The 25,119-nt window shown below is 37.9% G+C and overlaps 3 protein-coding genes and 1 pseudogene across 7 annotated transcripts in view; 3 read left to right on the top strand and 1 right to left on the bottom strand.

Moving 5' to 3' along the window:
* The window catches only part of LOC148721943 (uncharacterized), a 547,091-nt pseudogene that overhangs the window by 274,946 nt on the left and 247,026 nt on the right, over positions 1–25,119 (bottom strand). The window lies entirely within an intron of this gene.
* On the top strand, positions 991–6,151 carry LOC111333281 (uncharacterized). The gene is made up of 4 exons (XM_088734641.1): positions 991–1,885; positions 2,339–2,485; positions 2,782–4,266; positions 5,818–6,151. Exons 1-3 carry the CDS (start codon positions 1,799–1,801, stop codon positions 2,968–2,970), a joined length of 423 nt encoding a protein of 140 aa, XP_088590767.1. The 5' UTR covers positions 991–1,798; the 3' UTR covers positions 2,971–4,266; positions 5,818–6,151.
* On the top strand, positions 8,858–21,101 carry LOC111333297 (tether containing UBX domain for GLUT4). Of its 2 annotated transcripts, none has more exons than XM_022938837.2 (20): positions 8,858–9,003; positions 9,205–9,260; positions 11,240–11,340; positions 11,872–11,989; positions 12,671–12,746; positions 13,148–13,221; positions 13,893–13,957; positions 14,885–14,950; positions 15,298–15,362; positions 15,461–15,504; positions 15,737–15,834; positions 15,995–16,070; positions 16,820–16,901; positions 17,311–17,377; positions 17,637–17,699; positions 17,842–17,894; positions 18,518–18,569; positions 18,694–18,769; positions 19,934–20,133; positions 20,585–21,101. In XM_022938837.2, the coding sequence occupies exons 1-20, from the start codon at positions 8,917–8,919 to the stop codon at positions 20,602–20,604; spliced, it is 1,539 nt and encodes a 512-aa protein (XP_022794572.2). In that variant the 5' UTR covers positions 8,858–8,916; the 3' UTR covers positions 20,605–21,101. The 2 variants fall into 2 exon arrangements, with proteins under 2 accessions (XP_022794572.2, XP_022794569.2); XM_022938834.2 differs by having other exon boundaries at positions 14,885–15,103.
* LOC111333296 (hepatocyte growth factor-regulated tyrosine kinase substrate) overlaps positions 22,118–25,119 on the top strand; it is a 17,681-nt gene continuing 14,679 nt past the window's right edge. The window contains exons 1-4 of one of the 3 annotated variants that reach the window (XM_088736580.1): positions 22,118–22,291; positions 22,406–22,490; positions 22,649–22,724; positions 25,060–25,119. The exon at positions 25,060–25,119 is cut by the window's right edge and continues 33 nt beyond it. In XM_088736580.1, the coding sequence (XP_088592706.1) occupies positions 22,249–22,291; positions 22,406–22,490; positions 22,649–22,724; positions 25,060–25,119 (264 nt within the window). In that variant the 5' untranslated portion in view covers positions 22,118–22,248. The remainder of the gene's footprint in view (positions 22,292–22,405; positions 22,491–22,648; positions 22,725–25,059) is intronic. The other 2 variants (XM_088736578.1, XM_088736579.1) reach the window with 2 other exon arrangements.

Genomic DNA, 25,119 nt, shown 5'->3' with positions numbered 1-25,119 from the left:
TAGAGATTGAACATGAAAAATTTAATTTTCTGCGTAATTGTTTGCTATCGGTTACTTTAGGGCAGGTATTTTTTTTTTATTAAAGCTTAATTTAGTGAATGCCCTTCACTTTTAGTAGTAATTATGTGTCTTTGATTTGCAAATTACAAAATAATTATAAATTCAGCGAAAACTTGATCCTGGTGACTGAAGAATATAACGAGACGATTGTAATGGACGTAAGGAAGCAAACTGAATTTTTTGAAGTTCCCATGTGCTGCTATTAACGAATCGAACAAACTGTTTAGCGCAGCAAAATAAGCCACAGATAGGAGCCGGAAATACATTAATCTCAGCTTTTATTTCCGAATGAGTTGTACCCCAGCTGAGACCAAGTTGAACAGGAAGGTAGGGACGAAATAGAAAAAGAACGTTACTTTGTCCATTGCTGAAGCACGTATTAATCAACAATTTTAGGACAGGCTGTTAAGCATATACGGCGGTTCCAGACACGATCAGTTTCTATGCAGCATTTTAAGGATTGCAAAACAAGAAGAGTCAAAATAGAGAGAGTTCCGATTGAAAAAGTTTAGAAAAGACTGAACAGATTTTACCATGCTAACTGTAAGTAACTCGATAATCTCTAGTTATTCGAATTTATTTCCGGTTAAGCCAAAACTTTTAAAGTCTTATCTGAATCAAACTGAATTTAGTGAAAGCCCCAGGCTTTTGGTGGAAATGAAAGTTTAACGATCACCTGATTAACGCCGATGACCTTTCCTCATCGATACACTGATTTATCAAATCAAGGTTCTTTATTTATTTCACTGAACGTCTTTGACTTAAAGTTCAAGGTTTCTTTAAATTGTAAGAATCATTCTTCTCGTCTTTTTGTTACTCAAGTAATTTTGATTTAACAAGAGTTTACACCGAGCCTATTTACACTCTGGCCGGATTTGCGGTTCAGAGGCCTTACGGTTTTTAGCAAAATCGCTGTTGAGTCTTGTGCTGCTCATCGTTTTTTAACATGGAAAGTTATGGAGATTAAATGAGACTTTGGAACGGGTTGATGCCATTGGAATCTCCAAAAATTGGTAGATGAAGTGAGGGGACCAACGTAAGTACTACGGCGAAGTCAACAGAAAAGGAATAAGTCAGAAATCCGGAATGATGGTAACCATTAAACTCTGTGGGATAATAAATGCATACCTCAGGCGCTCTACAAAACCAGTTAAAAATAAAATCCTGCGTTTACCAAATTTCCGGTTGCAAAATTTATCAAATTTTGATGCTGCGATTCAAATCTTTTTCTGCCTGCACAAGCCAAATTCCCCTATTTTCCAATCCTATGTCAAGTTGCGCCACACAGTCGCTCAATAACCCGTGCATTTGAACGCGATGATCTTTGTTTACAAGGTTTTCTTTCGCTTACATCTGATAACAGACCTCTGAAGTTTTCTGTCTCCAAACGATATAACTTCGCCTCGGTCCGTAAAGACGCAAAAAGAAAAAAAAAAACAAAGAAGTCAGCCAATATCCAGCTATCTTGACCTCACTCTTGGTCAATAACGTATATTTATCATATGACCCTTAAGCGTGCAATCTCGGAAAACCATAGTGAAAGCTGTTCGGCCCTGCAGCCATACAGTTTTGTTTCAAAAGCTAAAGGAAAAAGGGACAGAGTGAAAAAGAGTTGCGTTTTTCGATGAATTGTTTCTTGTTCTGACTCTGACTTGTTGTAAAATTATTTTCTTTATTTCCTCTCTCTCTTTCTTTACAACAGTCTACCCGCACCCATGGCTCAGTGTGGACAGCAATTATGCCGTTGTTCGTGCTTCTTGACTCGGCAGAGTTGGTTCTTTCCAGTCCACTTTGGAAAATGGATGCAGATATTCCATATCAAAGGGTATGGATCAGTACTTGGGGGCACGTTTCTCGAAAGCCACGGTAACTAATTTCGGATGGACCGGGTCCTTAAAAATATTATTGCTGGACGATTTTTATTTAGTTAGCAAGATTCGATTGATTTGGGTTTGCCTTAAAAGGAAATGAAACAGAATTAACAGGTTTTCGGAGTAAGTAGCTAGTAAGATTTTCAAATATAGCTTCGCGCCCGAAACTGTTACCGGTTACCAAGACTTTCGGAAGACGGACCATCGAGGAACAATCATTTTCTATAACCTGGAGGTAGTGGTTGGGGAAGACGGGGGACGCGGTCAGAGGATTCTTTGTGGTTATAACAGGTTTTTTTGGGAAACGGAGGAGGAATCTGTCGTCGCTTACAGGGTATAAAGGGGGGGGGGGGGAGGGAAATTATAGCCTTACCATGTACCTATTCATGTTTAATATTACATCCTAGATTATGAAATACAATGTCACAATCACAGAGTCTGGAGAATGGTACAATGAGAGGATAGAAGTGGACGAAGAGAAGCAAACTGAACTGATTAAAGTTCCTGCTACTTCCAAAAAGCATCGTAGCAATATCTTGCACGACTTCAAAACGGTAAGTCTGGACTGCCTGCCGGGTCATTGAAATAAATGTTGCGCTGCATGGTTTTGTCTTTTAGGGCATACGCAGGGGTGGTGGGATGTTCAGCGAGTCTTTCTGTACGACATTCCCCCTTCCCCTCCCCCCTCTTATTAGCTAAGGGAATAGATGATAGGTTTGGACAGCCTCACAAAAACTTTAAAATCCGATTACTCTTGAAGTGTCGCCGCGTTTTTGCAATCCCTATCCTCATGATCGTTTTATTAGCTTACTTCTTTTAAAGTTGAGATGTTACTTTTAAATTTTTGTAGAATACAAGCATGTTTCAGTTACCAGATAAAAAGATCTGTCTCTTCATGCCCTTTGACCAAGAAACGCCGTCCCCAAGTCAACTTATACGTAGCCTTGATAGTGAGGTAAAATCGATAGAAACTATCGATAATATGTTAAAGAAAGTATATTCGACGTATTTAATTGTTGTATCAAAAATTAAACAGTAGTTTGTTTTTGGTAAGGCAGTCTCCAATTAATGGCCTTCCTATTTTATTTGCTTGAATTTCTATAACGGTTTTATGTTTGAAACCTTCCCTCTGTATGTCATAGGTGGAGAGGGTTTGCCGAGTAACTTCGAGTCGACTAACGAGTTGTAACCAGGAACTGTTTTTTTTGTGTGTGTCAGTAAGAATATATTCAATGGCTTTTTGGTGTTATGATTGTCCTGACTATACAATGAGAGGTAATAAGAGAACAGAAAAGAAGGCTTCTAGTCCAGGCCTTGGGATTTGTCAAAGGGTGACAGCTTTTAGCAAAAATGAGAAAATAGGTCACGTTTTCGATAAATTGTGAGTCTCTTGTTCTGACTCGAAAAAAAAAGGAAAAGGTTTCATTGCACAATCTAGTTTTGGTGGTTTTCCCACGCGTACCAGTCTATTGTGTCCTATTTCAGTTAAAATAAACTTTTCGAATTTTTCAAAACTTATTCAGTGGTCATATGATAAAATATGTATCGACTGAGTTAGTCGAGCTGGACGGGAAACTATTTGGCTCTCGTTCATAAACGGCACTTGCACTCGCTCTGTACGCCATAACCTCGAGCCAGACATTTTCCCGTCAGGCCCCCTCTCACTCATTCAATGAGTACATGTTATAACATAACCAAAGTAAAGCGCGCGCTCTGATTGGTCAATTTAGCGTCCCTCAATTGGCCCATGGGTGTACGCTGCTGACGTAAGCAAATGCAAAGACTATTTTTCCGCGCGCGCTTGTCTTTTCTGGTCGCGTAAGATTTGTTAAATAAAAGGGAACTCTGTAGCTACAATTTATCAATGTTATGTTATAAAACAAATGCTAAACACCACAGCGTACACTATTGAGTTATGGATGCACGCGGGAGGCTGCTAAGCACGAAAGAAGCGTAAGAGTCGCTCGAGGCGATAGCCGAGAGCGACTCTAGCTTCTTGAGTGCTTAGCAAACCTCCCAAGTGCATCCATAACTCAATAGTGTACGCTGTGGTGTTTACCATTTGTTAATTATAAATAAAAATGGGCAGTGACCATACCTATTTCAGTTATTTCTCCTATTTTTTAACCGCCTAAAAACAATTTATTTACGTTTTGCTCAATCCTGTAGGTAGCCCCTACTGAAACGGTAACTATCAACCACAAATGGATCGTGGATAGCGTGGTGACCGATCGATCTGTACTCAGTGATGAAGTGGAAAATTTTTGTGAAAAATACCCGATATATTCTGTCAAAAAGGCGCAGGATTTCGTGCTGTCGGCAAATAAAAAAGGAAGTGAGTGATAAATAAACAAATAACTTGCTTATAGCTTGTAATGCTGGGGAGGACAAACCCAGAAACTTATCCTTTCCAACCAAAGTCCTCCTAAATCTGCCCTCCAGGGTTCAATATGGAAAAGAATTATCATCTAGCCTTCCTGTAGACTTTGGCGTTCCGCAAGGTTCCTTATTAGGGCCATTACTATTTGTTATTTACATAAATGATCTGCCTAAGTGTCTGATGCACTCCGAAATTAGCATGTACGCCGACGATACAGTCATCTACTACTCTGGGTCCCATGTCAACGCCATCAGGGAAAATCTACAAGTAGATCTCAAACGAGTTGAGCACTGGCTGACGAGTAACAGACTAATATTAAATCATAGCAAAACGAAAGGACTACTTTTTGGAACAAGGCAATTACTGCAAAACTCATCAGAATTTGTACTGCACATCCAAGGAAAGGACATAGAGAGAGTGACGAAGTTTAATTATCTCGGGGTTATGCTCGACGAGCAGCTTCACTAGAAAGAGCATATTGACACGATTTGTAACAAAGTCAACAAGTGACTGGGAATCTTAGCCCGAATAAGAACTTGCCTTACTCTTAAAGCAGCGAATTGTGTCTACAATACACTTAGAGAGCCAGTCTTGTGTTATACGGACACCGCGTGGGGTGAATTGTCAGCCACCTCCAGCAAAACCCTACAACGGTTACAAAATCGCGCTGCCCGCATCGTGTTAAGGCGTGACTCATCTAAAGACACTTTTAATGTTTTAGGGTGGGCTGAGCTAGAAACAAAACGGAAAAGACATAAATGTACCTTAGTATTTAAATGCCTAAATAATCTAGTACCTGAATATTTGAGTGACTATTTCACTAGAAATTGTAATGTACATAGCTATAATACTCGCAGGAGAACAGATTTGCATCTGCCCAAACCGAAACTAAGCCTTGCAAAACGAACTTTAAGATATTCGGGCTCAGCTCTTTTTAACCTTTTACCTCGTTATATTCAAAACGCCGAGTCACTTTCTTCCTTCAAAGTTTTAATTAATACCTACAAATTTTAAAATTTTATTGACACTATATTCTTGTAAACTGTTGCATGTTTGCTTATACCTTTACTTATAAATACTTTTTGTATTTTTAAATTTTATCCCGTATTTTCAGCTATCAAGATGTCTTGTATTCTTAACTATTGTAATTTTTTTTACTCCAGGGCCCCTCTGGATATCAGCCTCGTTGCTGAATGGGCCACCCTGGCTAAATAAAGTCCACTTACTTACTTACTTACTCCACAACCTTACTTTACATCACAAGTGCTTTAAGCAGCGCTCTCTCCAAGATTTCCTCGGCACCTTTTTTCTAAGTTCACACATCTTCTATTTGTTGTCTCATTCGGTGAATCAGCTGATAGACATTAGTAGTAACAACGAATTACTAACCCCAAAAGCAATTATAAAAGTAAAATGTTTCCAACCCGTTTTCTAACAATCATTTGGTATAAGAGGAAAAACAGCTCCGAACAAAGTGATGGAATATTTTGTTTGTGTCATTTGCAGAGGAAAATGGACGACAGCGTCGAACTCCCCGCCTGGACCACCTTCAAGATCTAGTTGATATGTCATATCCGCCCATTGTGAAAATACCATTGTGCCCTAGTCGAAAAGCCCGTCTTAGTGTTCGTGATATAGTAAGCTGTAGTACCCAAAGAAAGTCGTGGACCATGAAATGTAAAGATCCTCCGAAGGGAATAATTATGTCTTTATATGATGGAATGCGATACCTCACGAAAATTCTGCCAAGTGATACACGTTTCGAACTTTGTGTTCTGTTGTGAATATGTTTGCGTTTGAACTATTATTATTAAACTAAATTTTATTCTACCAACATGAACATCCGAGTCCAGGAAGACTTGCACCTGTTGTGGTTTAATTTTCTGAAGACCTATATAAGTAATAGCTGACCCTAAGTGTAATGAAATTAGGCCCTTGATATAATACACTCCTAAGCTGTTCCTAACTCGACATTCTACATACGGATCCTTTTTGCACACATCTCCCAGTTGTCACAGACTCTACGACAAAAATACATCACACAAGGTGACGAGTAAAGGAAAGTGTACCCGGCTTCGTACACTATCAATTATGATTTTAATTAACTGTAGTATTGTATCAATTTTAAATACTCCAGTAGTGTAGTGTTGAAGTTTTGTAGCCTTACAATCTTGTAATTTTTGCAAAATAAAAAAGTTTATTAAAAAAAAGAAAAGGAAAAGGAAAAGTGGAACCATTTGCTTGTCACAAGAGCCAGTTCATTTAACTTGGGAATGAACCAGGAGTATATTATCAAACTTTGGAACTGGAACCCTAAAGACTTCACCCGGAGAAGTCTATTCGGGTTGAATGTTACTCTGAATTATGCGGTCTGCCTTGAGAGCGTTTGACGTCTTTTTTTCAAAACTCGGGTCAGTTTGTTTGCTGACTTCCATTTTTACTAAAAGATATTTTTTCAATAAAAATGGCAGATTTTGGAGATACTGATCCTCTGTTAGAGCATAATGATGATGATGAGGATGAAGATACAACAATACCTTTTCAACGTTGAAAAGGTGTTGTTGTATCTCCATCATCTGGAGATCATCTGGAGTTGAATTCTCGGCATCTGGTTAGCCGGATGAGAATCTAACTCCAGGACCCTCAGGCGAAGAAATTCCAATGACAACAATGAACAGGGAACAAGAAAAGGGTTAAAAAACGGCTGAGACATCTTTCATCGAAGGTGATATTTTTGGTTCGCGAGTTTTAACTTCAAATGAGAATGCATGGGAATCTCCTACTACAATTTTTTCTGAGGCAAAAGCTTCAGAACTTGAAGTTTCTTACAGCAAGAAAGGAAGGTTACAGGTGAAGATGTTTGGTCAAGGCAAGAAGACATATCCTTTGTATACTGAAGAAAGGGGTGCAAATAAGCAGAGGTTGAATCTTAGTCTCCCAAAACAATTTCAGTAGAACTTCACTTGGCCCTGAGCGAGAGGTTTTGATTGCTCAGAAGGATAAAGAAATTGAGAAGCGGCAACAGTCTATTCAAAATGATCAAGAGATTGTTGATGATGAAAATGAAAATCCTGCCATAAGAGAACAAGCAGGAGAAAGGATAAAAGAAGTAATAGAGCAGATTGATGCTCTTGAGAATGAAAGAGAGAGACTCGAAGAAAGATTATCACTCCTTGAGAGAGTGAGAAACATCTTCAAGAAGTATGGTTTTACAGTCACAGCTGTTGTTTTGGCAGTTGGAACAACGATTGGAGTGATTGTGAGCACATTGACAAAAGGTCTAAAGACTGTTGCCAAAGGGGTAGGGAAGGGGCTTAAGACTCTTGGAGAAAAGATCGCTGGAATTTTACTCGGTCTCATTGGTTCAGTAGTCGGCTTCGTTTTCAGAGCTGCTGGGTCAGTGATCAGCCGCTTTCTCGAAGAAAATGCATGGATTCTGATGATGGGTATCGCAATATTCTTGGTTGAGCGATTTCAGAACAAAAGGCGATGAATCAGGAAGGCCGACATCAGTCCAACTGAAATCAATCTGACTTTAATTTTATCATGATTTGTCTCGCTGTCGCTCAACGCTTTTGTTTTCAACTGAACCTCAGTTGAAGTCTTTTGATTTGATGGGTGAGAAGTAGGTCTGTTGATTTTTGATAAGCTCCCATTCATCATGATGCCTAACTCCAACTGATTTCATCTCCAAATTCACTGATTTATTGACTCCAAACTGCATGTCGGAAGTTACCTTCTTCAAGCTCTTATTATACCCAACTGGGCTATTTGTGTTCAGAAGAAGATTTGAGGGAATGAGCCAATTACCTGGTGAGATTGCAAGATCAACTCTCACTTTCGCCTCATCAATCGCGAGCTGAAACCTCTGAACGCTCTTCGGGATGTTTGTCGTTCTGATCGCATCCTCAGCTAATACAAGGAACTCACGCTGAGCCCCTTTTGCGCTTCCTGATGAACCCAAGATGGATGATCTAACATTAACTTGTGAATCGAAATATATCAGATTGCGTTTTATAGCTTTTCCACCTTCATCGCTGAACTTGTCGTCACCGGGTTATGAGATGGCAGTTGTCATTGGTCCGGTATTCGTGACATAAATGAAAACAGATTCGAGACCGTGATTGTCTCCCTCTGTGAAGCGAAATTCTGTGCTTGGAGAAATTCCAAATTCTGAACATAACCTTTCGAACAATTGCTTGTCGTAGTTATTATTTATAAAGGTTAATAGTTTCTAAAGAAAGTATTAAGTTTATTTAGTTTCTAAAGAAACTATTAACGAAATAATTTAATAAAATACGGTAACGAAATAATTTGAATATATCAACAAAGTTGAAATGGTAAATTGGCCACCGTTACGATTATATAAGCTGACGTTTCGAGCGTTAGCTCTTCGTCGGAGCGAATAGGGGAATTGTGGGTGGTCTGTGCTTTTAAAGGCAGAAAGCTCCTTTTGCTCCTCATGGTTTCACTTTAGTTTAGAACATTTTTGACGTCATTTCTTTGAAATATACTTGTCTCGTCATTTCTTTTCGCGGTAACATGACAAAGACGAGGAAGACTGGTTCAAAGCGCGAAAAACGCTGACCTCATCACAGATTCAATATGGCGGCTTGTAAATGTGTTGTTGTTCTCTGTCCAAATGCACGTCGGCAAACCGTGAAAGTAAATCCAACAACCACTTTACTTCAGGTTTGTTTATTTATATTTCTTTTTACTCTTTGCCACTATGCTAAAGGTTTTTTATTAATATTTCCTGAAGAGAGGTAAGATTTTCCCGGCTTAATTGAGGTGCTTCGGAAACAGACGTACGATATAAATTTTTTTTTCGGTAGAGTAAGAATGAATTTTTTCAGGATTTTAGAACGTAATTCCGTGCTTTCATTTCTCCAGGTACTTGAAGAAGTATGCAGAAAACAGGGCCTCTCATCTGAACAATTTTCTTTGCAGTAAGTAAAATATTTGCTTGTTTCATTTGATAAAGCAGTGCCTTATGATTAGGATTTTTTTTATGCAGAACAACAACAAAGATAGTCAAGTTCACTCAGTCTCAAGCTATAGCGGGAAATACTTATATCTTTTAATCACTCTGATGATATTTTTACACCAGAAGTTGTATATGAAGCTGATACTAAAAAATTGTTACAAACCAGCCTATTTAACTAAACGACATTGTCATTTATTATAATAATCATTTTGGAGTCATTTTATCCCCAGTAATGAACATTTCCAATATCATGTAATGTGCTTATGGAAACTCACTTTGTCATCATTAACTGTCAGGCAGTGTCATCCAGCCCTAGCCTTACATGTACACTGTACATAGCCTGGAGAGGTCAGAGAAATTAAGGTCTTTTGTGAGACTGAGTCAAAACTATAATTATTATCATTATACAAGAGCCTATTACTCAATTTTATAATGTTTTTAAGATCAAGTAGGTCTGACATTGATTAATTACCCACTCAAGATATGGCTGGTGAAAGTGAGCAGCAGTACTAACAGTTCTTCCTGAAAGAAGGTAATTTGGTTTTATCAACCAAGTTGAAATTGTAAATTAGGCATTGTAAAGAGTTAAAAAGCTGACGTTAGCATTAGCCCATTCATTCTGACCAAGGGCTAGTGCTCGAAATGTCAGCTTTTTAACTCATTACGGTGGCCAATTTACAATTTCAACTTAGTTGATAAAACCAAATTACCATGTTACCCCCACTGACGCTGCACCACAGATTCTTCAGAAACTTACCCCCTTCGTCCTGAAAGAAGGTTGTTTGCCAACTATAAAGGGTCTGAGATAGGTTTGGGTCCAACATAGGTTTGGTGGAAAGTGGGAGGAGGCTTAAATTTGAGTTGGAATGTGAGATACGAGAAATATTAAAGGCGAGATGTAGAATGTAAACAGGAAGGTGAGACCAGGGTAATTGCTCTGTTTCGAAGGTAGGATAGGGAATAGGACGTGTATTGGCAGGATCATGTTACAAGTCACACAACCTCAGAGGTGTTAAAAAGTATTTGTTTCCTTTATAAGGAGGCTTAATTAATGATCCCCAAAAACCACAAATTAAAAGACCTTGACTAGACAATGGTGGTCAAAGTTCAATACGAGCAAGTTGACCATGTTGCTGGTTCTTTCACAATGGTATGTTTTCTGCTGTGGGGACACTGTCTACTTCTTTAGTCTCAGCAACCTTGGAGACCCCAAACATCATAATCTGTGTTGTGATTTATTATGAAATGGGCATTGGTGGAAACAATTTTTTTCTGCAAAGAAACATTTCAAACAATTTACTCATAAAAGGAAGAGTACATTGTCAATATAGTAAAGGCTATGATTTGTTCATCAGTTATGAAAAGGCAGTGAACTAGATCAACTTGGGTTTAACCAGGTGAGATCAGGATGGAAATGTTCATTGCAGTGGGATGGTGGGATGAAATGAAAAATAGCAGTAGGATGCTAGATTGGGAAAGTCTACTTTAGACCCTCACTACAAACCTAACTAGTTATTAACTTATTAATAAGTACTGTGTTTTTTAAATCAGTCTCTTGTTTAATCTGAAGAGTTATGGGGAATTGTCAAGTGTGAACACATGAATGAGAGTGGTGCATCTGAGGTGGATCCAGGGGTGGTTCGGGTGTTTCAATTGAACCCCCTAAATTGCCCCTCAAAATGCTGGAAATCATGTTTCCGAAGACCTAAATTTCAAAATCTCCCAGGGGAGCATGTCCTCGGACAATTCTCCGAACCCCTCTTAACTAAATCCTGCATCGCCCCAGTGCATGTTTCTTTTTTTTTCGACATTGTCTGTTGGTGACAACCATCCCCTTTGGTACTATACCACTACACAGATGATCATACAACCTGTGCAAGATTATCTGTTTTCTTAAGATTACTAAATGGTTGAACCTCCCTGTATTTTATTATATATCAGGCACCAGAGAAAGATTCTTGATGATACTTTACCAATACGATATACTGGTTTGTCCAATAATGCACATTTAGAACTTGTGGCCAGCCAAAAATCAAAGCAAGGTAACCATCAAATTTGAGATTGAAGGGTTTGGATAATATTTAATATAATAGACAAGTATAATTTGCAATAATCTTTATTCCTCCAAGACATGTAAAAGACATATCTTAAGTTACTTAATACTAAAAAGGCTTTGCTACCCTTACCATTCTTACAATAGTCAAAGACTCTTATTTTTGCAAAAAAGTAAAGTAAAAAAATAAGGAGATAACATACAGCTGAAAGGGCTGTTATCTATTTGAGCACTTCATAATTTCCAAATGACTGACTATCTATGCAGGCTCAGAGAAGGAGTTTTTACAAGTGATCATGGCTGTTAACTCTCTTTTTTGTGTTGATTGTTCTGGTGAATGACAAACCTTGTTGCATACTCAAGAATCTAAATGATAAGCAAATACATGTAACTTCAGAATTTGGGTGGTTCATTGTCCTTAGAGCACTACCATACCCTGTTCTTTATTTATTTTTTTTTCAATTCAGATTGGAATTAACTTAATTGCCTTGTATAAAGCTGCCATATCTCTCTTTAACAGTGCAGTCTGTTTCTACTGTGGGCCTGCAACTAGAGTCTGGTGAGAGACTTGTTAAGGAGTTTCCCTCATCATCTTCCCTGTGGGATGTCCTTTTGTATTGGGATTTAGATGAGAAAAGGTTAGACATTAAAGCCTTGACTACATTGAAATTTAATTGCTGTAACAAAATGTGCTGTTAATTACTTTAATCATGTATCTGTAGTAACTCATCTGTATTGCGATTCATATTGTATTGTGATTCAGTGCTCACAGTTACTGTTGAGTTCTGAACGTGTACATGTACACTTTGGTCAAAGATGAAATTAGGCTGTCAATAACGCAGCTATATCTGGTCAATAATACTGTACCTGGTCTGTCATTTAGTATTTGGGTACTCTGCACTAAGCCATCTGTGAACTAAGCTACAGAAGATTTTTGGGGTCTACATGAAGTTGATTAAACTTAAGTGTTTGGTTTCTAGGCAAAGTATAAGCAGGTGGTCCAAAAGAGATATGAAATCATTTCAGGGAAAACTGCCCCCCCCCCCTCAACAAAAAAACCTGCTTCCCAACAATGCAACTGAATGATTGACTTCATTTACAGTGTAATAATAAATTTCTTGCTTCTAAATGTAGCTTAGTCACTTTTGTTTTAGTTAATTCAGTTGTTCACCTGTAGACATTCTGTTGAGTGGTAGTTCATCATTTGAATGGTATGATCTCAATTGTGAAACTATGTGCCTCTCTAAATCTAAATATTGATAGTCAATGTAGACTGATATTCCATGGTTACTTCTTTAAAGTTTTTTTTTTTTTTGCAGCCCTCAGCAAGGGAAGATTATTAATCCTTTTCCAGAAGAACAGAAGAGTCCAGTGTGCATATACATGACACAAGAGGTACAGATGGAAGGCTGTTGTTTGTTCACAACAGATTGTCCATTCTTAATCCAAATGGTCAAAAGTTTAACTAAAGAAGATGTAGGTTTCACAGAGAGGCTTGAATTCTGCTCAACATAATATGATAATCGTAGTAACATAACTAGAAAAAAAATTCATTCTGTGGATTAACTGATCATGAAACAAACAAACATGGAATTAATGTTTGTAGTAAGTTGTTGCTCCTTGTTTGAGGTGATCATTTTGTCACTGGTAGTTCCACTTGCCACATAATTGATGCTGCTGGCAATTACACAGGAAACAAATCTTGATAGGAGGATGTTATTCAGTAGCATAGAAGGAAGCTTTATTCACTATGAATTGTAAGTTATGGCAATGTTATTTTAATTATGACTCTACAGATTAAAGGTGAAAACTCGTTGCAAACAGCTACTTTACATTCTTTGGGCTTGACAGGAAAAAGAGTAGTCATAAGGTTTGTGATCCCATACCACAATGCCAGTGGCTCTTTGATTATGATTTGGTGTTTTTTTTGTTTTTGTTTTTGTTTTTTTGTGGTTGCTTTTTTACTTCCATGCAGTTACTAGTCTAAGAATTGTTTGTGAGTTGTAAGGGCCTTTAAACACAAAAGTTTGGAATACATTCATGTTTGAACATCATAAAATTCCAAGAATCTGATTAAATGGTCTCATTGAAGTGTATTTTTACAAATCAAAAGTGAGTTTTGGACTCAATCCAAAGCAAAGACTTCTTATTATTACCTCAGTCTGTGGTCCTATCACAATTTCTTATTTCCAAATGGTAGTATTTTTGTCTTGTTGTAATAATTTTGTGTACATTGGTTGAATGCTGTTTACTGTTGTTTTTATTATTAGATAACAACCAAGCAGTGAGAAATAAACTGTCTTGTAACTTGACTATTGAAAAATTGATCTTCATAGATAAGCTTCAATGAGAGTCAATGTGAAAAAGAAAGGCATCTAGTGGACCCCTAGTGGGATAAAACAGTTGCTTCCCAACTAACCTGTTAAGATCAATGTGTCACTTGTTATAACATCTATAGGTCAACATAATTATGATCTATTCTTCAATTTGAATAGATATACCATCTAATCTCTCTGAGCCTCCTTGATAATTGACTTGCAGGTTGATTCATAGACAACTGGTAGAAACAGTAGCTGAGAATGTAGGAGTGCCGCCAACAGAGGAAGGTAGTCATATGTATCTCTGTCAGTAATAAAATGGTTATTTTTATTTTTGAGAACTGCAGCTCCAACCATTATGGTTGGAGTGAACATTTATGCTACTTTCATACCAAAACATCTGTCAGTTATTCAAACCAACCAGAAATTGATAGACTGTGAAATGTTTTAGTAATTATTTAATCTTTGGTTGTAAGGGACGCACCGTATGATAAGTGTACACATGGAGGTGGTAGACCCTCCTTACCTGTACATGTAAGCACCGTGCCATAAGCCAGAAGGGATAGAGACAGAAAATGAGGCTTCGTACAAACTTGTCTTTTATTTTTCAAAGGGGGTTTAAGAAGTAAAGAGATTCAATTTTTCTTTTTGAAAATTATAAAATTACATGATGGGATTAAAGAAAAAAATCAAAGTTTTGTTTGGAATTACACTGTTCCTCACAAAACTGCAAGCACTCAATGTCACTATAGGGGAATCCTTGTTTACAATATTTGCCTCATTAGCATAAGCAATTCCGTTTCTGATGGAGCTAAAAATAAATCAGTTCTGAATATCGAAAGGTCAAAGTACGTTTAACTCGGCCAATGAATACAAGCCTGATGCATTGAATACTTTTTGTGTAACACGGGTTTAAAAACTCAAAATTTTACATAGAATGTATTAGCTCATTAGTGCTTTTGCCACCCAGAAATTTTTCAGTTTTTGATGGACTATTTCTCCTTGAATATTGCACCCAAAGAGCTAAAGATTTCACCATGTACTAAGGTTTTCTAGCTCTTTAGCTGCCTGAAGTCAATTTGTATCTAAGATGCTTCCTTCTTTACGCAAAGCCATATGCAAATGAGAAAATGTAAACAATGACATCAGCATGAATCCGCCTATAGCTGTACATAAAGATAATGATTTTTATGTTTATTTTCTCATTTTTGCTAGGGAAGACAAACTCAGCCCCAAGTGGCATTTCAAAGAATAAACTTCCTTTACAAGATGTAGACCAGGGTACGTTTAGATCTGAGCAAATGATGATTGATAATGCTGTTGTTTCATCGACAACTTCAACTGCTAACACCACAATTCAAGAAAACTCAAATCAAGTGCCTAGAAATGCCAGAAGAAACAATTCTGTGGGTGCACAAGGAACTCATATTCAAGGTTTAGAATAACATTATGATTGTCTTTTATATTCTGGTAGCCTGTGTAGCTAGCTGTTACTGGTGAAGTTTTCAGTGATAGAGTTGCAAAAATTGGAAAGAGGAGTCTGTTACTTTGTGTTTTTTTACAGTTTTTTGTTAATATTTTTACAGTCATTGATTGTGATGTATTTTAATTTTTTTTTTTTTTCACAGAAAGTTTAAAAGAACCTAAGAGAGCCAGAATAAATCCTCCAGAGCCTCCTTTTGCAAATTTTAAGGTGTAGTATTAGGTACATTGTAATACCATTTCATTGATTCCCAACAATTTTTTTTCCGTCAAGTGCAAACTGTTTTCATTTATTTCTTGTTTATCCAGTTCCCAGAAGAGACAGCAGGCATGGACTTATTCGAAAGAGAAAGGCAAGGGATTAGGTTATTTTAGATTTTGATCAGGATTTATCTACACCTAAATTTGTATGTTGTTACTTGTTTTCAGGTCATTTTACACCAAACATTGTCTTGGTCTGGGCATAAATTATCTTAACATATCTTTGTTTCCAATGGTGTCTACACAATAACACAAACTCACTAACCAAAAGCATAGTACATGTACTTCCAAAATCAGATTTAATTCGAGTATCTTTGTTTTCAGGGTTGATGCATCCCGCAAGGAATTCCTGGCCACTCCATGCGACAGAAATCCTGTTGCTTTCAGTGAAGAAGATCCTTCTTATCCTCAACGCAATGAAAGTAAAATGATCTTTGCATTTTTTTTTGTCCAAGTTTTACACCATCCTTTCATCTCTTCACTCATTTCAATTTAATTGACAGTAATGAGGTAAAAATTAAAATTTCTTCAACCAGTTGAATGCATTTATCAAGGGTAACTTATGAATGCCTTTTGTACCAGGTGAAATTCCAGATTCTTTCTTTGAAGTAACAGTGGATGACATCCGCATCATGTTAAGAGACTTGAAGAATGAAAGGTACTGTAAAGGCTACCACACAGTAAAGATGTGATTTGACAAAGGCAGTGATGCGACTCATGTGATGTAACCTTGCATAAGTTAATTCTGTGTTTACAATTTTCCATGTTCTTGATCTGTCTTGGAGGGTTTTTGAAGCAAGGCATGCAAATCTTAGCTTCTAATATGACTAATCCCTGTTTACCTTCTACAACCTGTCTGTTTACTCATAAAAGAAATGTGCTCTGGAGGAAAATCATGGACGATATTCCTGCGAGACAATGAAAGTGAATGACAAAATCGCTGAAGTTTTGCTTGTTAATTAAAGGTTTTTTGTAACATTATCCCAAATTTCATTGCCTGCTTTGGTAGAGCACAGGTGCCCAGTGAGGGCAGATTTGTTTTGCCTTAAATATTCGGTAATAAAGTATGTTACTTGGGCCAATGTTCACCTCACATGGGATTCTCATTATGGGTCCAAGTGTCCTACACATCCAATTTGCCAGTTTGGGAAAAAATTACACTAAGTGGCAGCTGTTGAGATTAATTTTGGTCACTGAAGGTAGGTTTGGTCAAAAGTGACCAGTTCAAAAGTCAGATACAAATCTGTAAGCCATTTGCAATGTAAAAAATTGGTAATAGCCTGAATAAGAGGTAGTTTGTGAACGGGAAGTCACAAGGGTTGCATTTTATTGGCGTGCCAAATGCTCCAAAGGATTATCTATTTTCATGTAGTCAAATTTTTTTCATTTATTATTTGTGAATAACAGGAATCAAGCAGACAGTGCCCCTCTTATGACAAGAGCCATGCGTGAGGTGCGACAAGAGGCTGAAATGTACAAATACGACAAGGTACTAGAAAATAAATTATCACCAACTTCTTAACGCATGAATTAAATACAGGAAAATAAGAGAAATCTTATTCAGAGACATCTCTAGTCTGCTAATTTCTTTTATAAAGCTCAGTACTTAGCAATAAGCAGTATTGTTTTTTACAACCATATCATTAAGAATAGAGTAGATGTAAACAGAAGTGCACTGCAGAATATTTCACAGAGGTAGACATAAACTTGGAAGTTTACAAAAGTGACTAAATTGAAGGTAACCCATAAAGCTTCATCTGGAACCTCAAACGCCTTTTTCCTTCTGTAGCATTATTAAAAGACAGTGTGTCTTGTACAGTGTAAGCGCTATCGAACAAGACATATGTGTGGTCAAACGATAGGTTCCATTTTGTTTTGTCTTTTTGTTTTGTTTAAAGGTTGTTGTGCGCATTAAGTTTCCTGACAGGCTGGTCTTACAAGCATTTTTCAGACCAATGGAGAAAGGTACAGTATGATCGCTTCTGTAGACTGTTCTGATAGAGGGATTCCCACTATTTTAAAAAAAAGGGAAACAAGTTTCTCAATTCCCAGTAGAGGTGTGCAAACACATGGATCAAAATGGTTGTTGTGAAACACTTGTATGATTCGTGGATAGCAAAGTACAGAGTAGATGCGTTAAACAGCACCATTACCCATTTTTGGAAACCAATCATTTCCATTTTTTCTGATATCTTAGTAAATGTGATGGGATTTTTGTTTTTAGTATCAACCCTGACAGAGTTCGTTAAATCTTACCTAGAAGATCAGGATTTCCCGTTTTATTTATGTAAGTACTTAATTTATTTCTGTACATTGTTGTTACACGTACATGTGCTTTCGAAGATTGGAAGTTGCATTCTTTTTTACAAATTATTTTGTAATCCTTGGTTTTAAATTTTGACCATTCTCGATTACATCCATGCCTTTAGATACTACACCACCTAAGCGTTTTCTAGACAAACCAAATTCAACATTGTTTGAGGTGAGACAGACTCTGACTATTAATTATCCCACAGTTTAAAAATGGAATTTCCACAATGAAACGAAAGCTCGATGGAAAATCAACACTCTTCTCAGAGTTCACTTGTTCTTTTCAACAAAACAGTGAGCGAAGAGTCAGAGAGGGGGAGGGGGAGAGGGGAAGGGAGGGGAGAGGGGAAGGGAGGGGGAGAGGGGAAGGGAGGGGTGTGATGTTTCTCATTGATTTAGACTCATGATGTATATGATTAAAAGAGATTTAATAAAAGACTAAAAGAATACATCAGCCTCGTGGCAACCATGATAGTTCCGATCCAGAATTCTTAGCGTGTTAATATATACATAGGACGACTTCCGGTAGATGGCATAAACATTACAAGGGGGAGAGGGGAAGGGAGGGGGAAGAGGGGAAGGGAGGGGGAGAGGGAGAGATGGAGGAGGAGGGGAAGGGGGAGGGGTGGACGGGGAAGGAGGAAAGGAGAGGGGTGAACGGGGAAGGAGGAAAGGGGAGGGGTGAACGTGGAAGAAGGAAAGGGGAGAGACCAAACAAACGGAGAGTGATTATGCGAGAGGTACATGTCGCAAAACTTACCAACGGTACTTACATGGGCATTTTTTTCTATCCAGAATAAACTGTACCCAGCTTCAGTTGTACATTTTGGATCTCAACATCAAAGAGGTTAGAGAAAAGGTTTCTAGTATGATGTGGCACATTCTTTTCAATATGTCTGATTAGAACTTGCAGTTTTTCGAAGCAGCAACGAGATATTAAAAAATAATGTAATGATTATTTTGTATCATAGGACACTACCTTTCAACGAGACAACTTGGAAAGCTGTCGTCAATTTTAGATGCAGAGCATTCTGTTGTTGATGCCGGGTAAGACGATAAACCGAAAAAAGTTTAAACATATATTCACAGTCATTTATTCATCACTTCACGGGTTTATTTCGAATCAACAAAGTGACCAGCAAACAGTTGGCTTGTTAGCTCAGTTGGCAGAGCACTGCAACGGGACCGCAGAGGTATAAGCCTGGACTGTTTTCAGTCTTTATTTTCACTATAGGTTAAGTAGTGTTCATTACTGCGAGGATCACTCTCGCTTTCATTTATTGATCCGCAGTTCACATACATGATATTCAAATATACACAGTCATTCAAAGTCTAAACTGGGAGTCGTAATGGCCGTTTGGTAAGCCATTTTTAGGATCAGAGTTACAAGGCCACAGTTGGCTACGTATTTAAAGATTCGTACATTGTACAGGCGAGAGAACAATAGGACACGTAGTCCCCTACTAGGCTCACCCGCCTAAACCAATCCCAACCCACCCATCCCACCCTAGGGGAGGACATCCATCACACAGTAATCTCGTTCGTGGGAAATTAACGTCTCCTACCCCTAACCCTGCAGGAGACGGGACCTCCATTTATCAGTCCCTATCCGAGAAGACTAGAATATCTAACCATTTCTTGATGTTATAGAGAGGTAGCATATTCTTCTCAATTATCTTTAAGACCTTGAGTGTTGGTCCGGCCGGGTCTCGAACCCTCGACCTCCCGCACAACAGTCCAGCGCTCTATCCATTGAGCTAACAGGGAGTGGGGGACACATGAGGCGCCAAGTGTGTGCAATGAGAGAGCTCTTTGATTATTGCTTTCGGATGAGTCGCGCTTGGGTTTAATTTTCGGCCGCGATCAAACGTTAAAATTCAAACCTATCTGCGACAAAATTCTTTTTGCAGAGATTTCAGGCAAAATTTTGTAATACCACTCGAAGTGTGGTGCGCCACCACTTTTATCTTCACAGTTCATATCTCCACGACAGAGTATGAATGCTGTATGGTTGTGGAGTCCCGCAAGAAAATACTGGGATGGTGAAACTGGGGTGGGGGGGGGGGGGGGGGAAGAGGGAAGGAAGTGTGCTGACAGGGGGGGACCGGAACATGCGATAGGCTAATGTCCTTTCCGATTTGGGTTTGGTACTTTTTACAACGCGACTGCGATGAGCAGTGTATTTTAGTACCTATCCTTGCTTGTTTTTAGAGTTTTGACGGTTCGCGCTGGTTCAAGACCTGATATTGGAGACTCGCTGGTCAGCTCGTCTACTGTGCACAGTGAACAGGGTGCAGATACATCCTCAAATGGGCCTGGTCTCCATGAGGAGCTGAATTCCGCCTCCAACAGCAGTCCTCGCGTTGGAAATACTAGTAAAGGTGCAGTGCCGAAGTGGTTCAAGGGCACAGGTCAGGGTCTACATTTTTCTTAGCGAAACATTTCCAAAGCTTAGTCTGTTTGACGTTGATACGCTCTCTGGGGGTGAGGTTAACAACTTTCCATGAGCAACACTTTCGCTATCTACCCTCTCAGTAAATGTCGGTATGAACCCCGCCGACCACGTTTACGGCGCAACATGGAATTGAAAGGAGTCATGGTTAAAAAACAATAAATCGTATCCCTGCTTGTGATAAGAAGGAATAAGTTGAAACGCGGATGTAGAGTACAAGGAGACTTTGGCATAATCGTACAAATGCGTGATGAATATGTATTTAAGATTAATTGTTCACTTCGTGTGTTCTCCAGTGTAAGTTATTGAAAATACTGTTCTTTACATTTTACTTTCCAATTCTTATTCTGTTTTTTTTTTTTTCTTTTTAAATTTTTATTTAATTTCTTGGCATGTGAATTCCTCTGCAGTACAATACAAGGCAACATAAAGTCAAACGATCGGACGCAATCAGCTGCTGAGGGATGGGACCAGAATGCAGAAGTTCGACTAGAATTATGACAAAGAACTTAAACTAAATATTCAAGAAATAAAGATGATCTTAAGCCCGTGCGTTAGGTCAGATTGTTTGGAAACAACATTAACGCATTTGGGTAAGTTTTGTGTCGGTAAATTACGATATAGAAGAAGAACGTGGCTTTCAGTTAGCTATCGTCCCTCGTCACTCAATTTCTTTTGAGTACGTCTTGTAAAGACCAGTGACAACCTCCTAGTGTAGAAGTCACGTGGAATTTTTTCCTTAGGACAAATGCTGTAACTGATCACTTGAAGTACTTGTCATGTTACATTCACTTACAAGATGTCGATGTAATACTTACAGATTGTGATATTATAAATTGGGTTTCTATTCCTTAAAAGCTTGAAAATTGACTTGATATTTATTATTAGCAGAAGCAAAAATAATAAAATAAAAATATTTTCACGTGGGATATGCAAGTTAATTTTATCTCCCATTAACTGAACTTCTGTGAAGGTCTGACTGAATATTTTGGAGGGAGTGTATTCTACTTAGAAGACTGTTCGTTCTCCAAAATAGGAGGCCTATCGGAATTTAGTTTTGCGTGTGTAGTCTGGTTTCCGTAAGCTCCCTCTGTAATCTTCAATTATAATTTCCACTTTTGGAAAATTTAAGCAAATGTGTCAAAATGTTCTATGCGTTCCCAGGTGTCCACGATGAATGCGTTTCTAGTTTGAAGAGGAGGGATTAATTACGGTTACTGAACTCTTTACTGATAAGTGGCTTAAACAGGAACTTGTGTAAAATCGAAAGATAAGAAAAGTTCAACAATTGAACGAGTAATTATTTAATTTTGGGTGATGGGAGAAACTGTGTTGGGAAAAAGGAACTGGGAACAGTTCCCTTGCCAGCCCATTCCCATAGTTTTTTTAGAAACCCACCTCACAGCTAATCTCCGCTCTACAACCGCTGACAAGCCTCAATCAACGTTGCGCTTTTTCCTGAGAGTGTAATGACAGTTTATAACCCGGTTGTAAAACGTCTCTATTTAACACTTATTACTATTGTGATGAATTCGTCATCAAGGCCTTCACTTGTGACTAGGAAAGAATTCACTGTGCAAATTACGGACTCGGTAACTTTTAATAAAAACAAATATTGGAGGAACATTTATCGTACATATTTTTTTATTGTTGTGTCACTAAAGTAAATCTCGCCTAAAGCTTTCCTTACCTTGATATCAGGAAGTTTCTGTACGTTCCCACTTCGTGATATTTCTTGATCCTAGGGGCACGAAAATAAATTGTACACCCCATGAAATCAAACTTTTAAAAATATACTTCGTATAATTCATTGATTAACATGTCTCTTACGATTTTTACAAACGTGAGGCACAACTAGGCTATGACGTCAGATCGTGAGTCAGCTGTGCAGTCAGCTGAAACCGGGAGTACAGTACTCACTTCCGGAGACTAGGTAGAGTCTATTTTTGTTGTATCGACGTCATTCACTCGGAAGTCAATAGTCGGCCATCTTGTCAAGACCTTCAGTGTTTTAGTGAAAGAACTTCGGCAAAGAGTGCCGCAATCCTCACTGGTACCCCATCGGTTTTTAAGGATGGGGATATTTTCAAATTCTGCAAATTTTGATTCTCATCTTGGTAAGCTCCAAGTGTTACAATTATCTTGTGTAAACTTGTTTCGGAAGTCAGGCTTCCTTGCTTCAGTGTTGTTTTCGAATTTGACTTACCGTATGTTATTTATTAATCTTCAAGAAAAAGCAACGAGTCAGCTTCTTTTAGAGCCAGACTGGAATAGTATTCTTCAAATTTGTGACTGTATCCGACAAGAAGATGTGAAGTAAGTGTACTTTTCAATTGCAAGCTAGAGTTCACAACTGCATGTTAGTGACTATAAATTCAACTTTGCTCTGGTGGTTGACCAGCTTAAGTCCTACAATTTATAGTATACATTATGACTTCTTCCGTTTATTTATTGTATCTTTATCTCATTGACAGCCCCAAATACGCAATAGCGGCTATAAAGAAAAAGGTGTTGGACAAGAATCCTCGCGTTGCGAAATTTGGATTGATAGTAAGCGACTAGCATTGTTTGATATTGGCCAGAATTTAATTTTAATTAATTTTGTACTTTCGGGTAGATCCTTTTACTTTTACTTTTATCTGATGTATAAAGACACATTTTAAATGATAAGTCTTTAAAGGACCTGACATATAGTATAGGATTGGATCTCTAACTTTCTCGCCCTGAAAACACTGTACTTGTTTTGAATTTTAAACAGCCACACTCCAACACAGCTGCTTCAGCAAGCATCACATACTGATTTTAGTTTCCACAATGTAAGCAAAATATCATGCTTCTGATGTCAGTAGCTGAAGAAAGCCTAAGATTCACCAGCCATCATAACAGTTACAGTCATTAGCTTTCCCCATGGCACTTGAGTTTTCCCCCTGGTTTGAAGGATAGTGTATTGTGACATGTACGTCTAGAATAAGACATCGCATGATACACTGTATTAAGGCTAATGTATCAGTGCCTGAAAGATGTTGATATAATCATCTTTGATTTGATGTCATGTGTGATAACAGAAACCCTTTTGAAGAGGATAAATTCTGCCTAATGTGTAAAATTGAACAGTGAAATACAGTAATTATCCAATAGTCAAACCTTCAATGCAATTGGTCTCAGACCTCCTCTGAAATGGCTTCAATTTCAGTGTGCTTAAGGAGGCTCCATAGGGGTTTTTATTGTGTGAGATCTGGACACAAACATAACACACGCTTTAAAATTATCAACCAGTAAAACAAACATGGCCGCTCAGTACAACCTCACAATTATTATCTAAAAAGGTGCGTTAAAGAAGTATAAGACAAAACAGTTTTTTTGTAATGGACTTGAGGGTTTCCAGAAAGGTGACAGATTCAAAAGTTTACACATCTCAGATAATTATCAATCTTGACAAAGTGCTATTTTGTATTGTAATGTTTTGGGGGTTAGAGTAAAGAGATTGTTCAAATGAGATATATTGCATTTCCTTTGGTACATTGTAAATTGGCTCAGACCTAGCCACATACAGCTGTGCAGTTGAAAATCAAATAACCCACTTTTGTTAAAATCTGTCAGAGGTAAATCACTGGAGGGAGAACTTTTAGATAAATTAATGTTTCCTTTAAGAGCTCTGTAGGAAGGTGTAGTCATTAAAATTAATACTCTGGGGAGTCACATTAAGGGCAGTCTTTGATCTCACTCTTTGGCTTAACCCTTTCACTCTCAAGATGTTATTAGTATTTCTTCTTCTATCCATCATACAATGCAGGGCTGGACACTAATGGCTGCCAACTTATAGCCACAGCAAATGAATAAAGGCTGATAGTTTCGAAAGAAACTGTTTGGGGCTGCATCAGTGGGAGTAACAAAATAATTTGGATATATCAACAAAGTTGAAATGGTAAATTGGCCACCGTAACGATTACAAAAGCTGACGTTTCAAGCGTTAGCCCTTTGTCATTCAGTTTTGGCATGGTGTTCCATTTCCACAAGCCAGTTTGGCTAGTAAACAAACTGAAATTGTCACAACATCTAAGATGTCACCAGCCACTAGGCTAGCGAGTTGAAAAGTTAGAGTTGAGCCCTGCAATTCTTACAATGTTAGTTTGGAGAATTTTGTAATGGATTGACTAAAAATCCCCTAATTGATAATTTCCTTTGTTCTCATTACTTCTCTGCTGGATATTGTATTAATACTGTAAGAGAAATTTTGTCTTGATCACTCATGACAGTTGAAGGGTTGAAAGCAGGGCTCGAAACTAAATGAAAACTAACAACCATTAGCCAATGGTTAGTAGTTTTCAATGTTTGGTTACTAAAAATGTGTCCAACTAACCCGACATGGTTAGTAAAATTTTCTATCATATTTAAACATTGGTGGACTTCAGGACAACAAGCACGTAGACCCGACTTTCAGAGGAATACTTACAATACTCAAGTTGTTAAATCAGCTTAAACTATTTTTAGAGAATGTGCTGTAGATGTGCTATTCTTGACTAATCATGGTAAACGAGAGGGAAATAAAATAGGTGCATAATTGTCAACATTTTTTAGGTCATCATGCAGTTTAATGTTACTCTTTAATTTGTCCTAGTCGTTATTATCAAAATGTTCAATATTTGAGATATCGTAACTTGAATTGTGAGCTCGGATACCAAACTTTATAATTTGGTTAGTAAAAAAGATGTCTACTAACCCGAAGGGTTAGTGATCCAAAAATTGAAATCAAGCCCTGGTTGAAAGTAATGATCACACAGACATAGTTAAAATGGTAGAATATTAATTGTGAATTTGTATGATCAGAAAAGATTGAGAATGTTTTATTTACATCTCAATAATCTCATGTTCTCTCATCATTAAGGTGTTAGAAGCATGTGTGAAGAATTGTGGGGCTCCTATGCATAAAGAAGTTGCTACAAAA

This window comes from Stylophora pistillata, chromosome 10, assembly GCF_964205215.1.
Source record: "Stylophora pistillata chromosome 10, jaStyPist1.2, whole genome shotgun sequence".
NCBI lineage: Eukaryota > Metazoa > Cnidaria > Anthozoa > Scleractinia > Pocilloporidae > Stylophora > Stylophora pistillata.
Note: the sequence above shows the minus strand (reverse complement) of the source record. Positions and strands in the feature narration are given on the sequence as shown.

Coding starts and splice junctions, on each gene's coding strand:
- LOC111333281 (XM_088734641.1), top strand. CDS start 1,799: ATGCCGTTGTTCGTGCTTCTTGACTCGGCAGAGTTGGTTCTTTCCAGT. Junction 1,886..2,338: donor CAGATATTCCATATCAAAGG/GTATGGATCAGT, acceptor ATTACATCCTAG/ATTATGAAATACAATGTCAC. Junction 2,486..2,781: donor TCTTGCACGACTTCAAAACG/GTAAGTCTGGAC, acceptor AAATTTTTGTAG/AATACAAGCATGTTTCAGTT.
- LOC111333297 (XM_022938834.2), top strand. CDS start 8,917: ATGGCGGCTTGTAAATGTGTTGTTGTTCTCTGTCCAAATGCACGTCGG. Junction 15,104..15,297: donor ACAAGGAACTCATATTCAAG/GTTTAGAATAAC, acceptor TTTTTTTCACAG/AAAGTTTAAAAGAACCTAAG. Junction 15,835..15,994: donor TTATCCTCAACGCAATGAAA/GTAAAATGATCT, acceptor CTTTTGTACCAG/GTGAAATTCCAGATTCTTTC.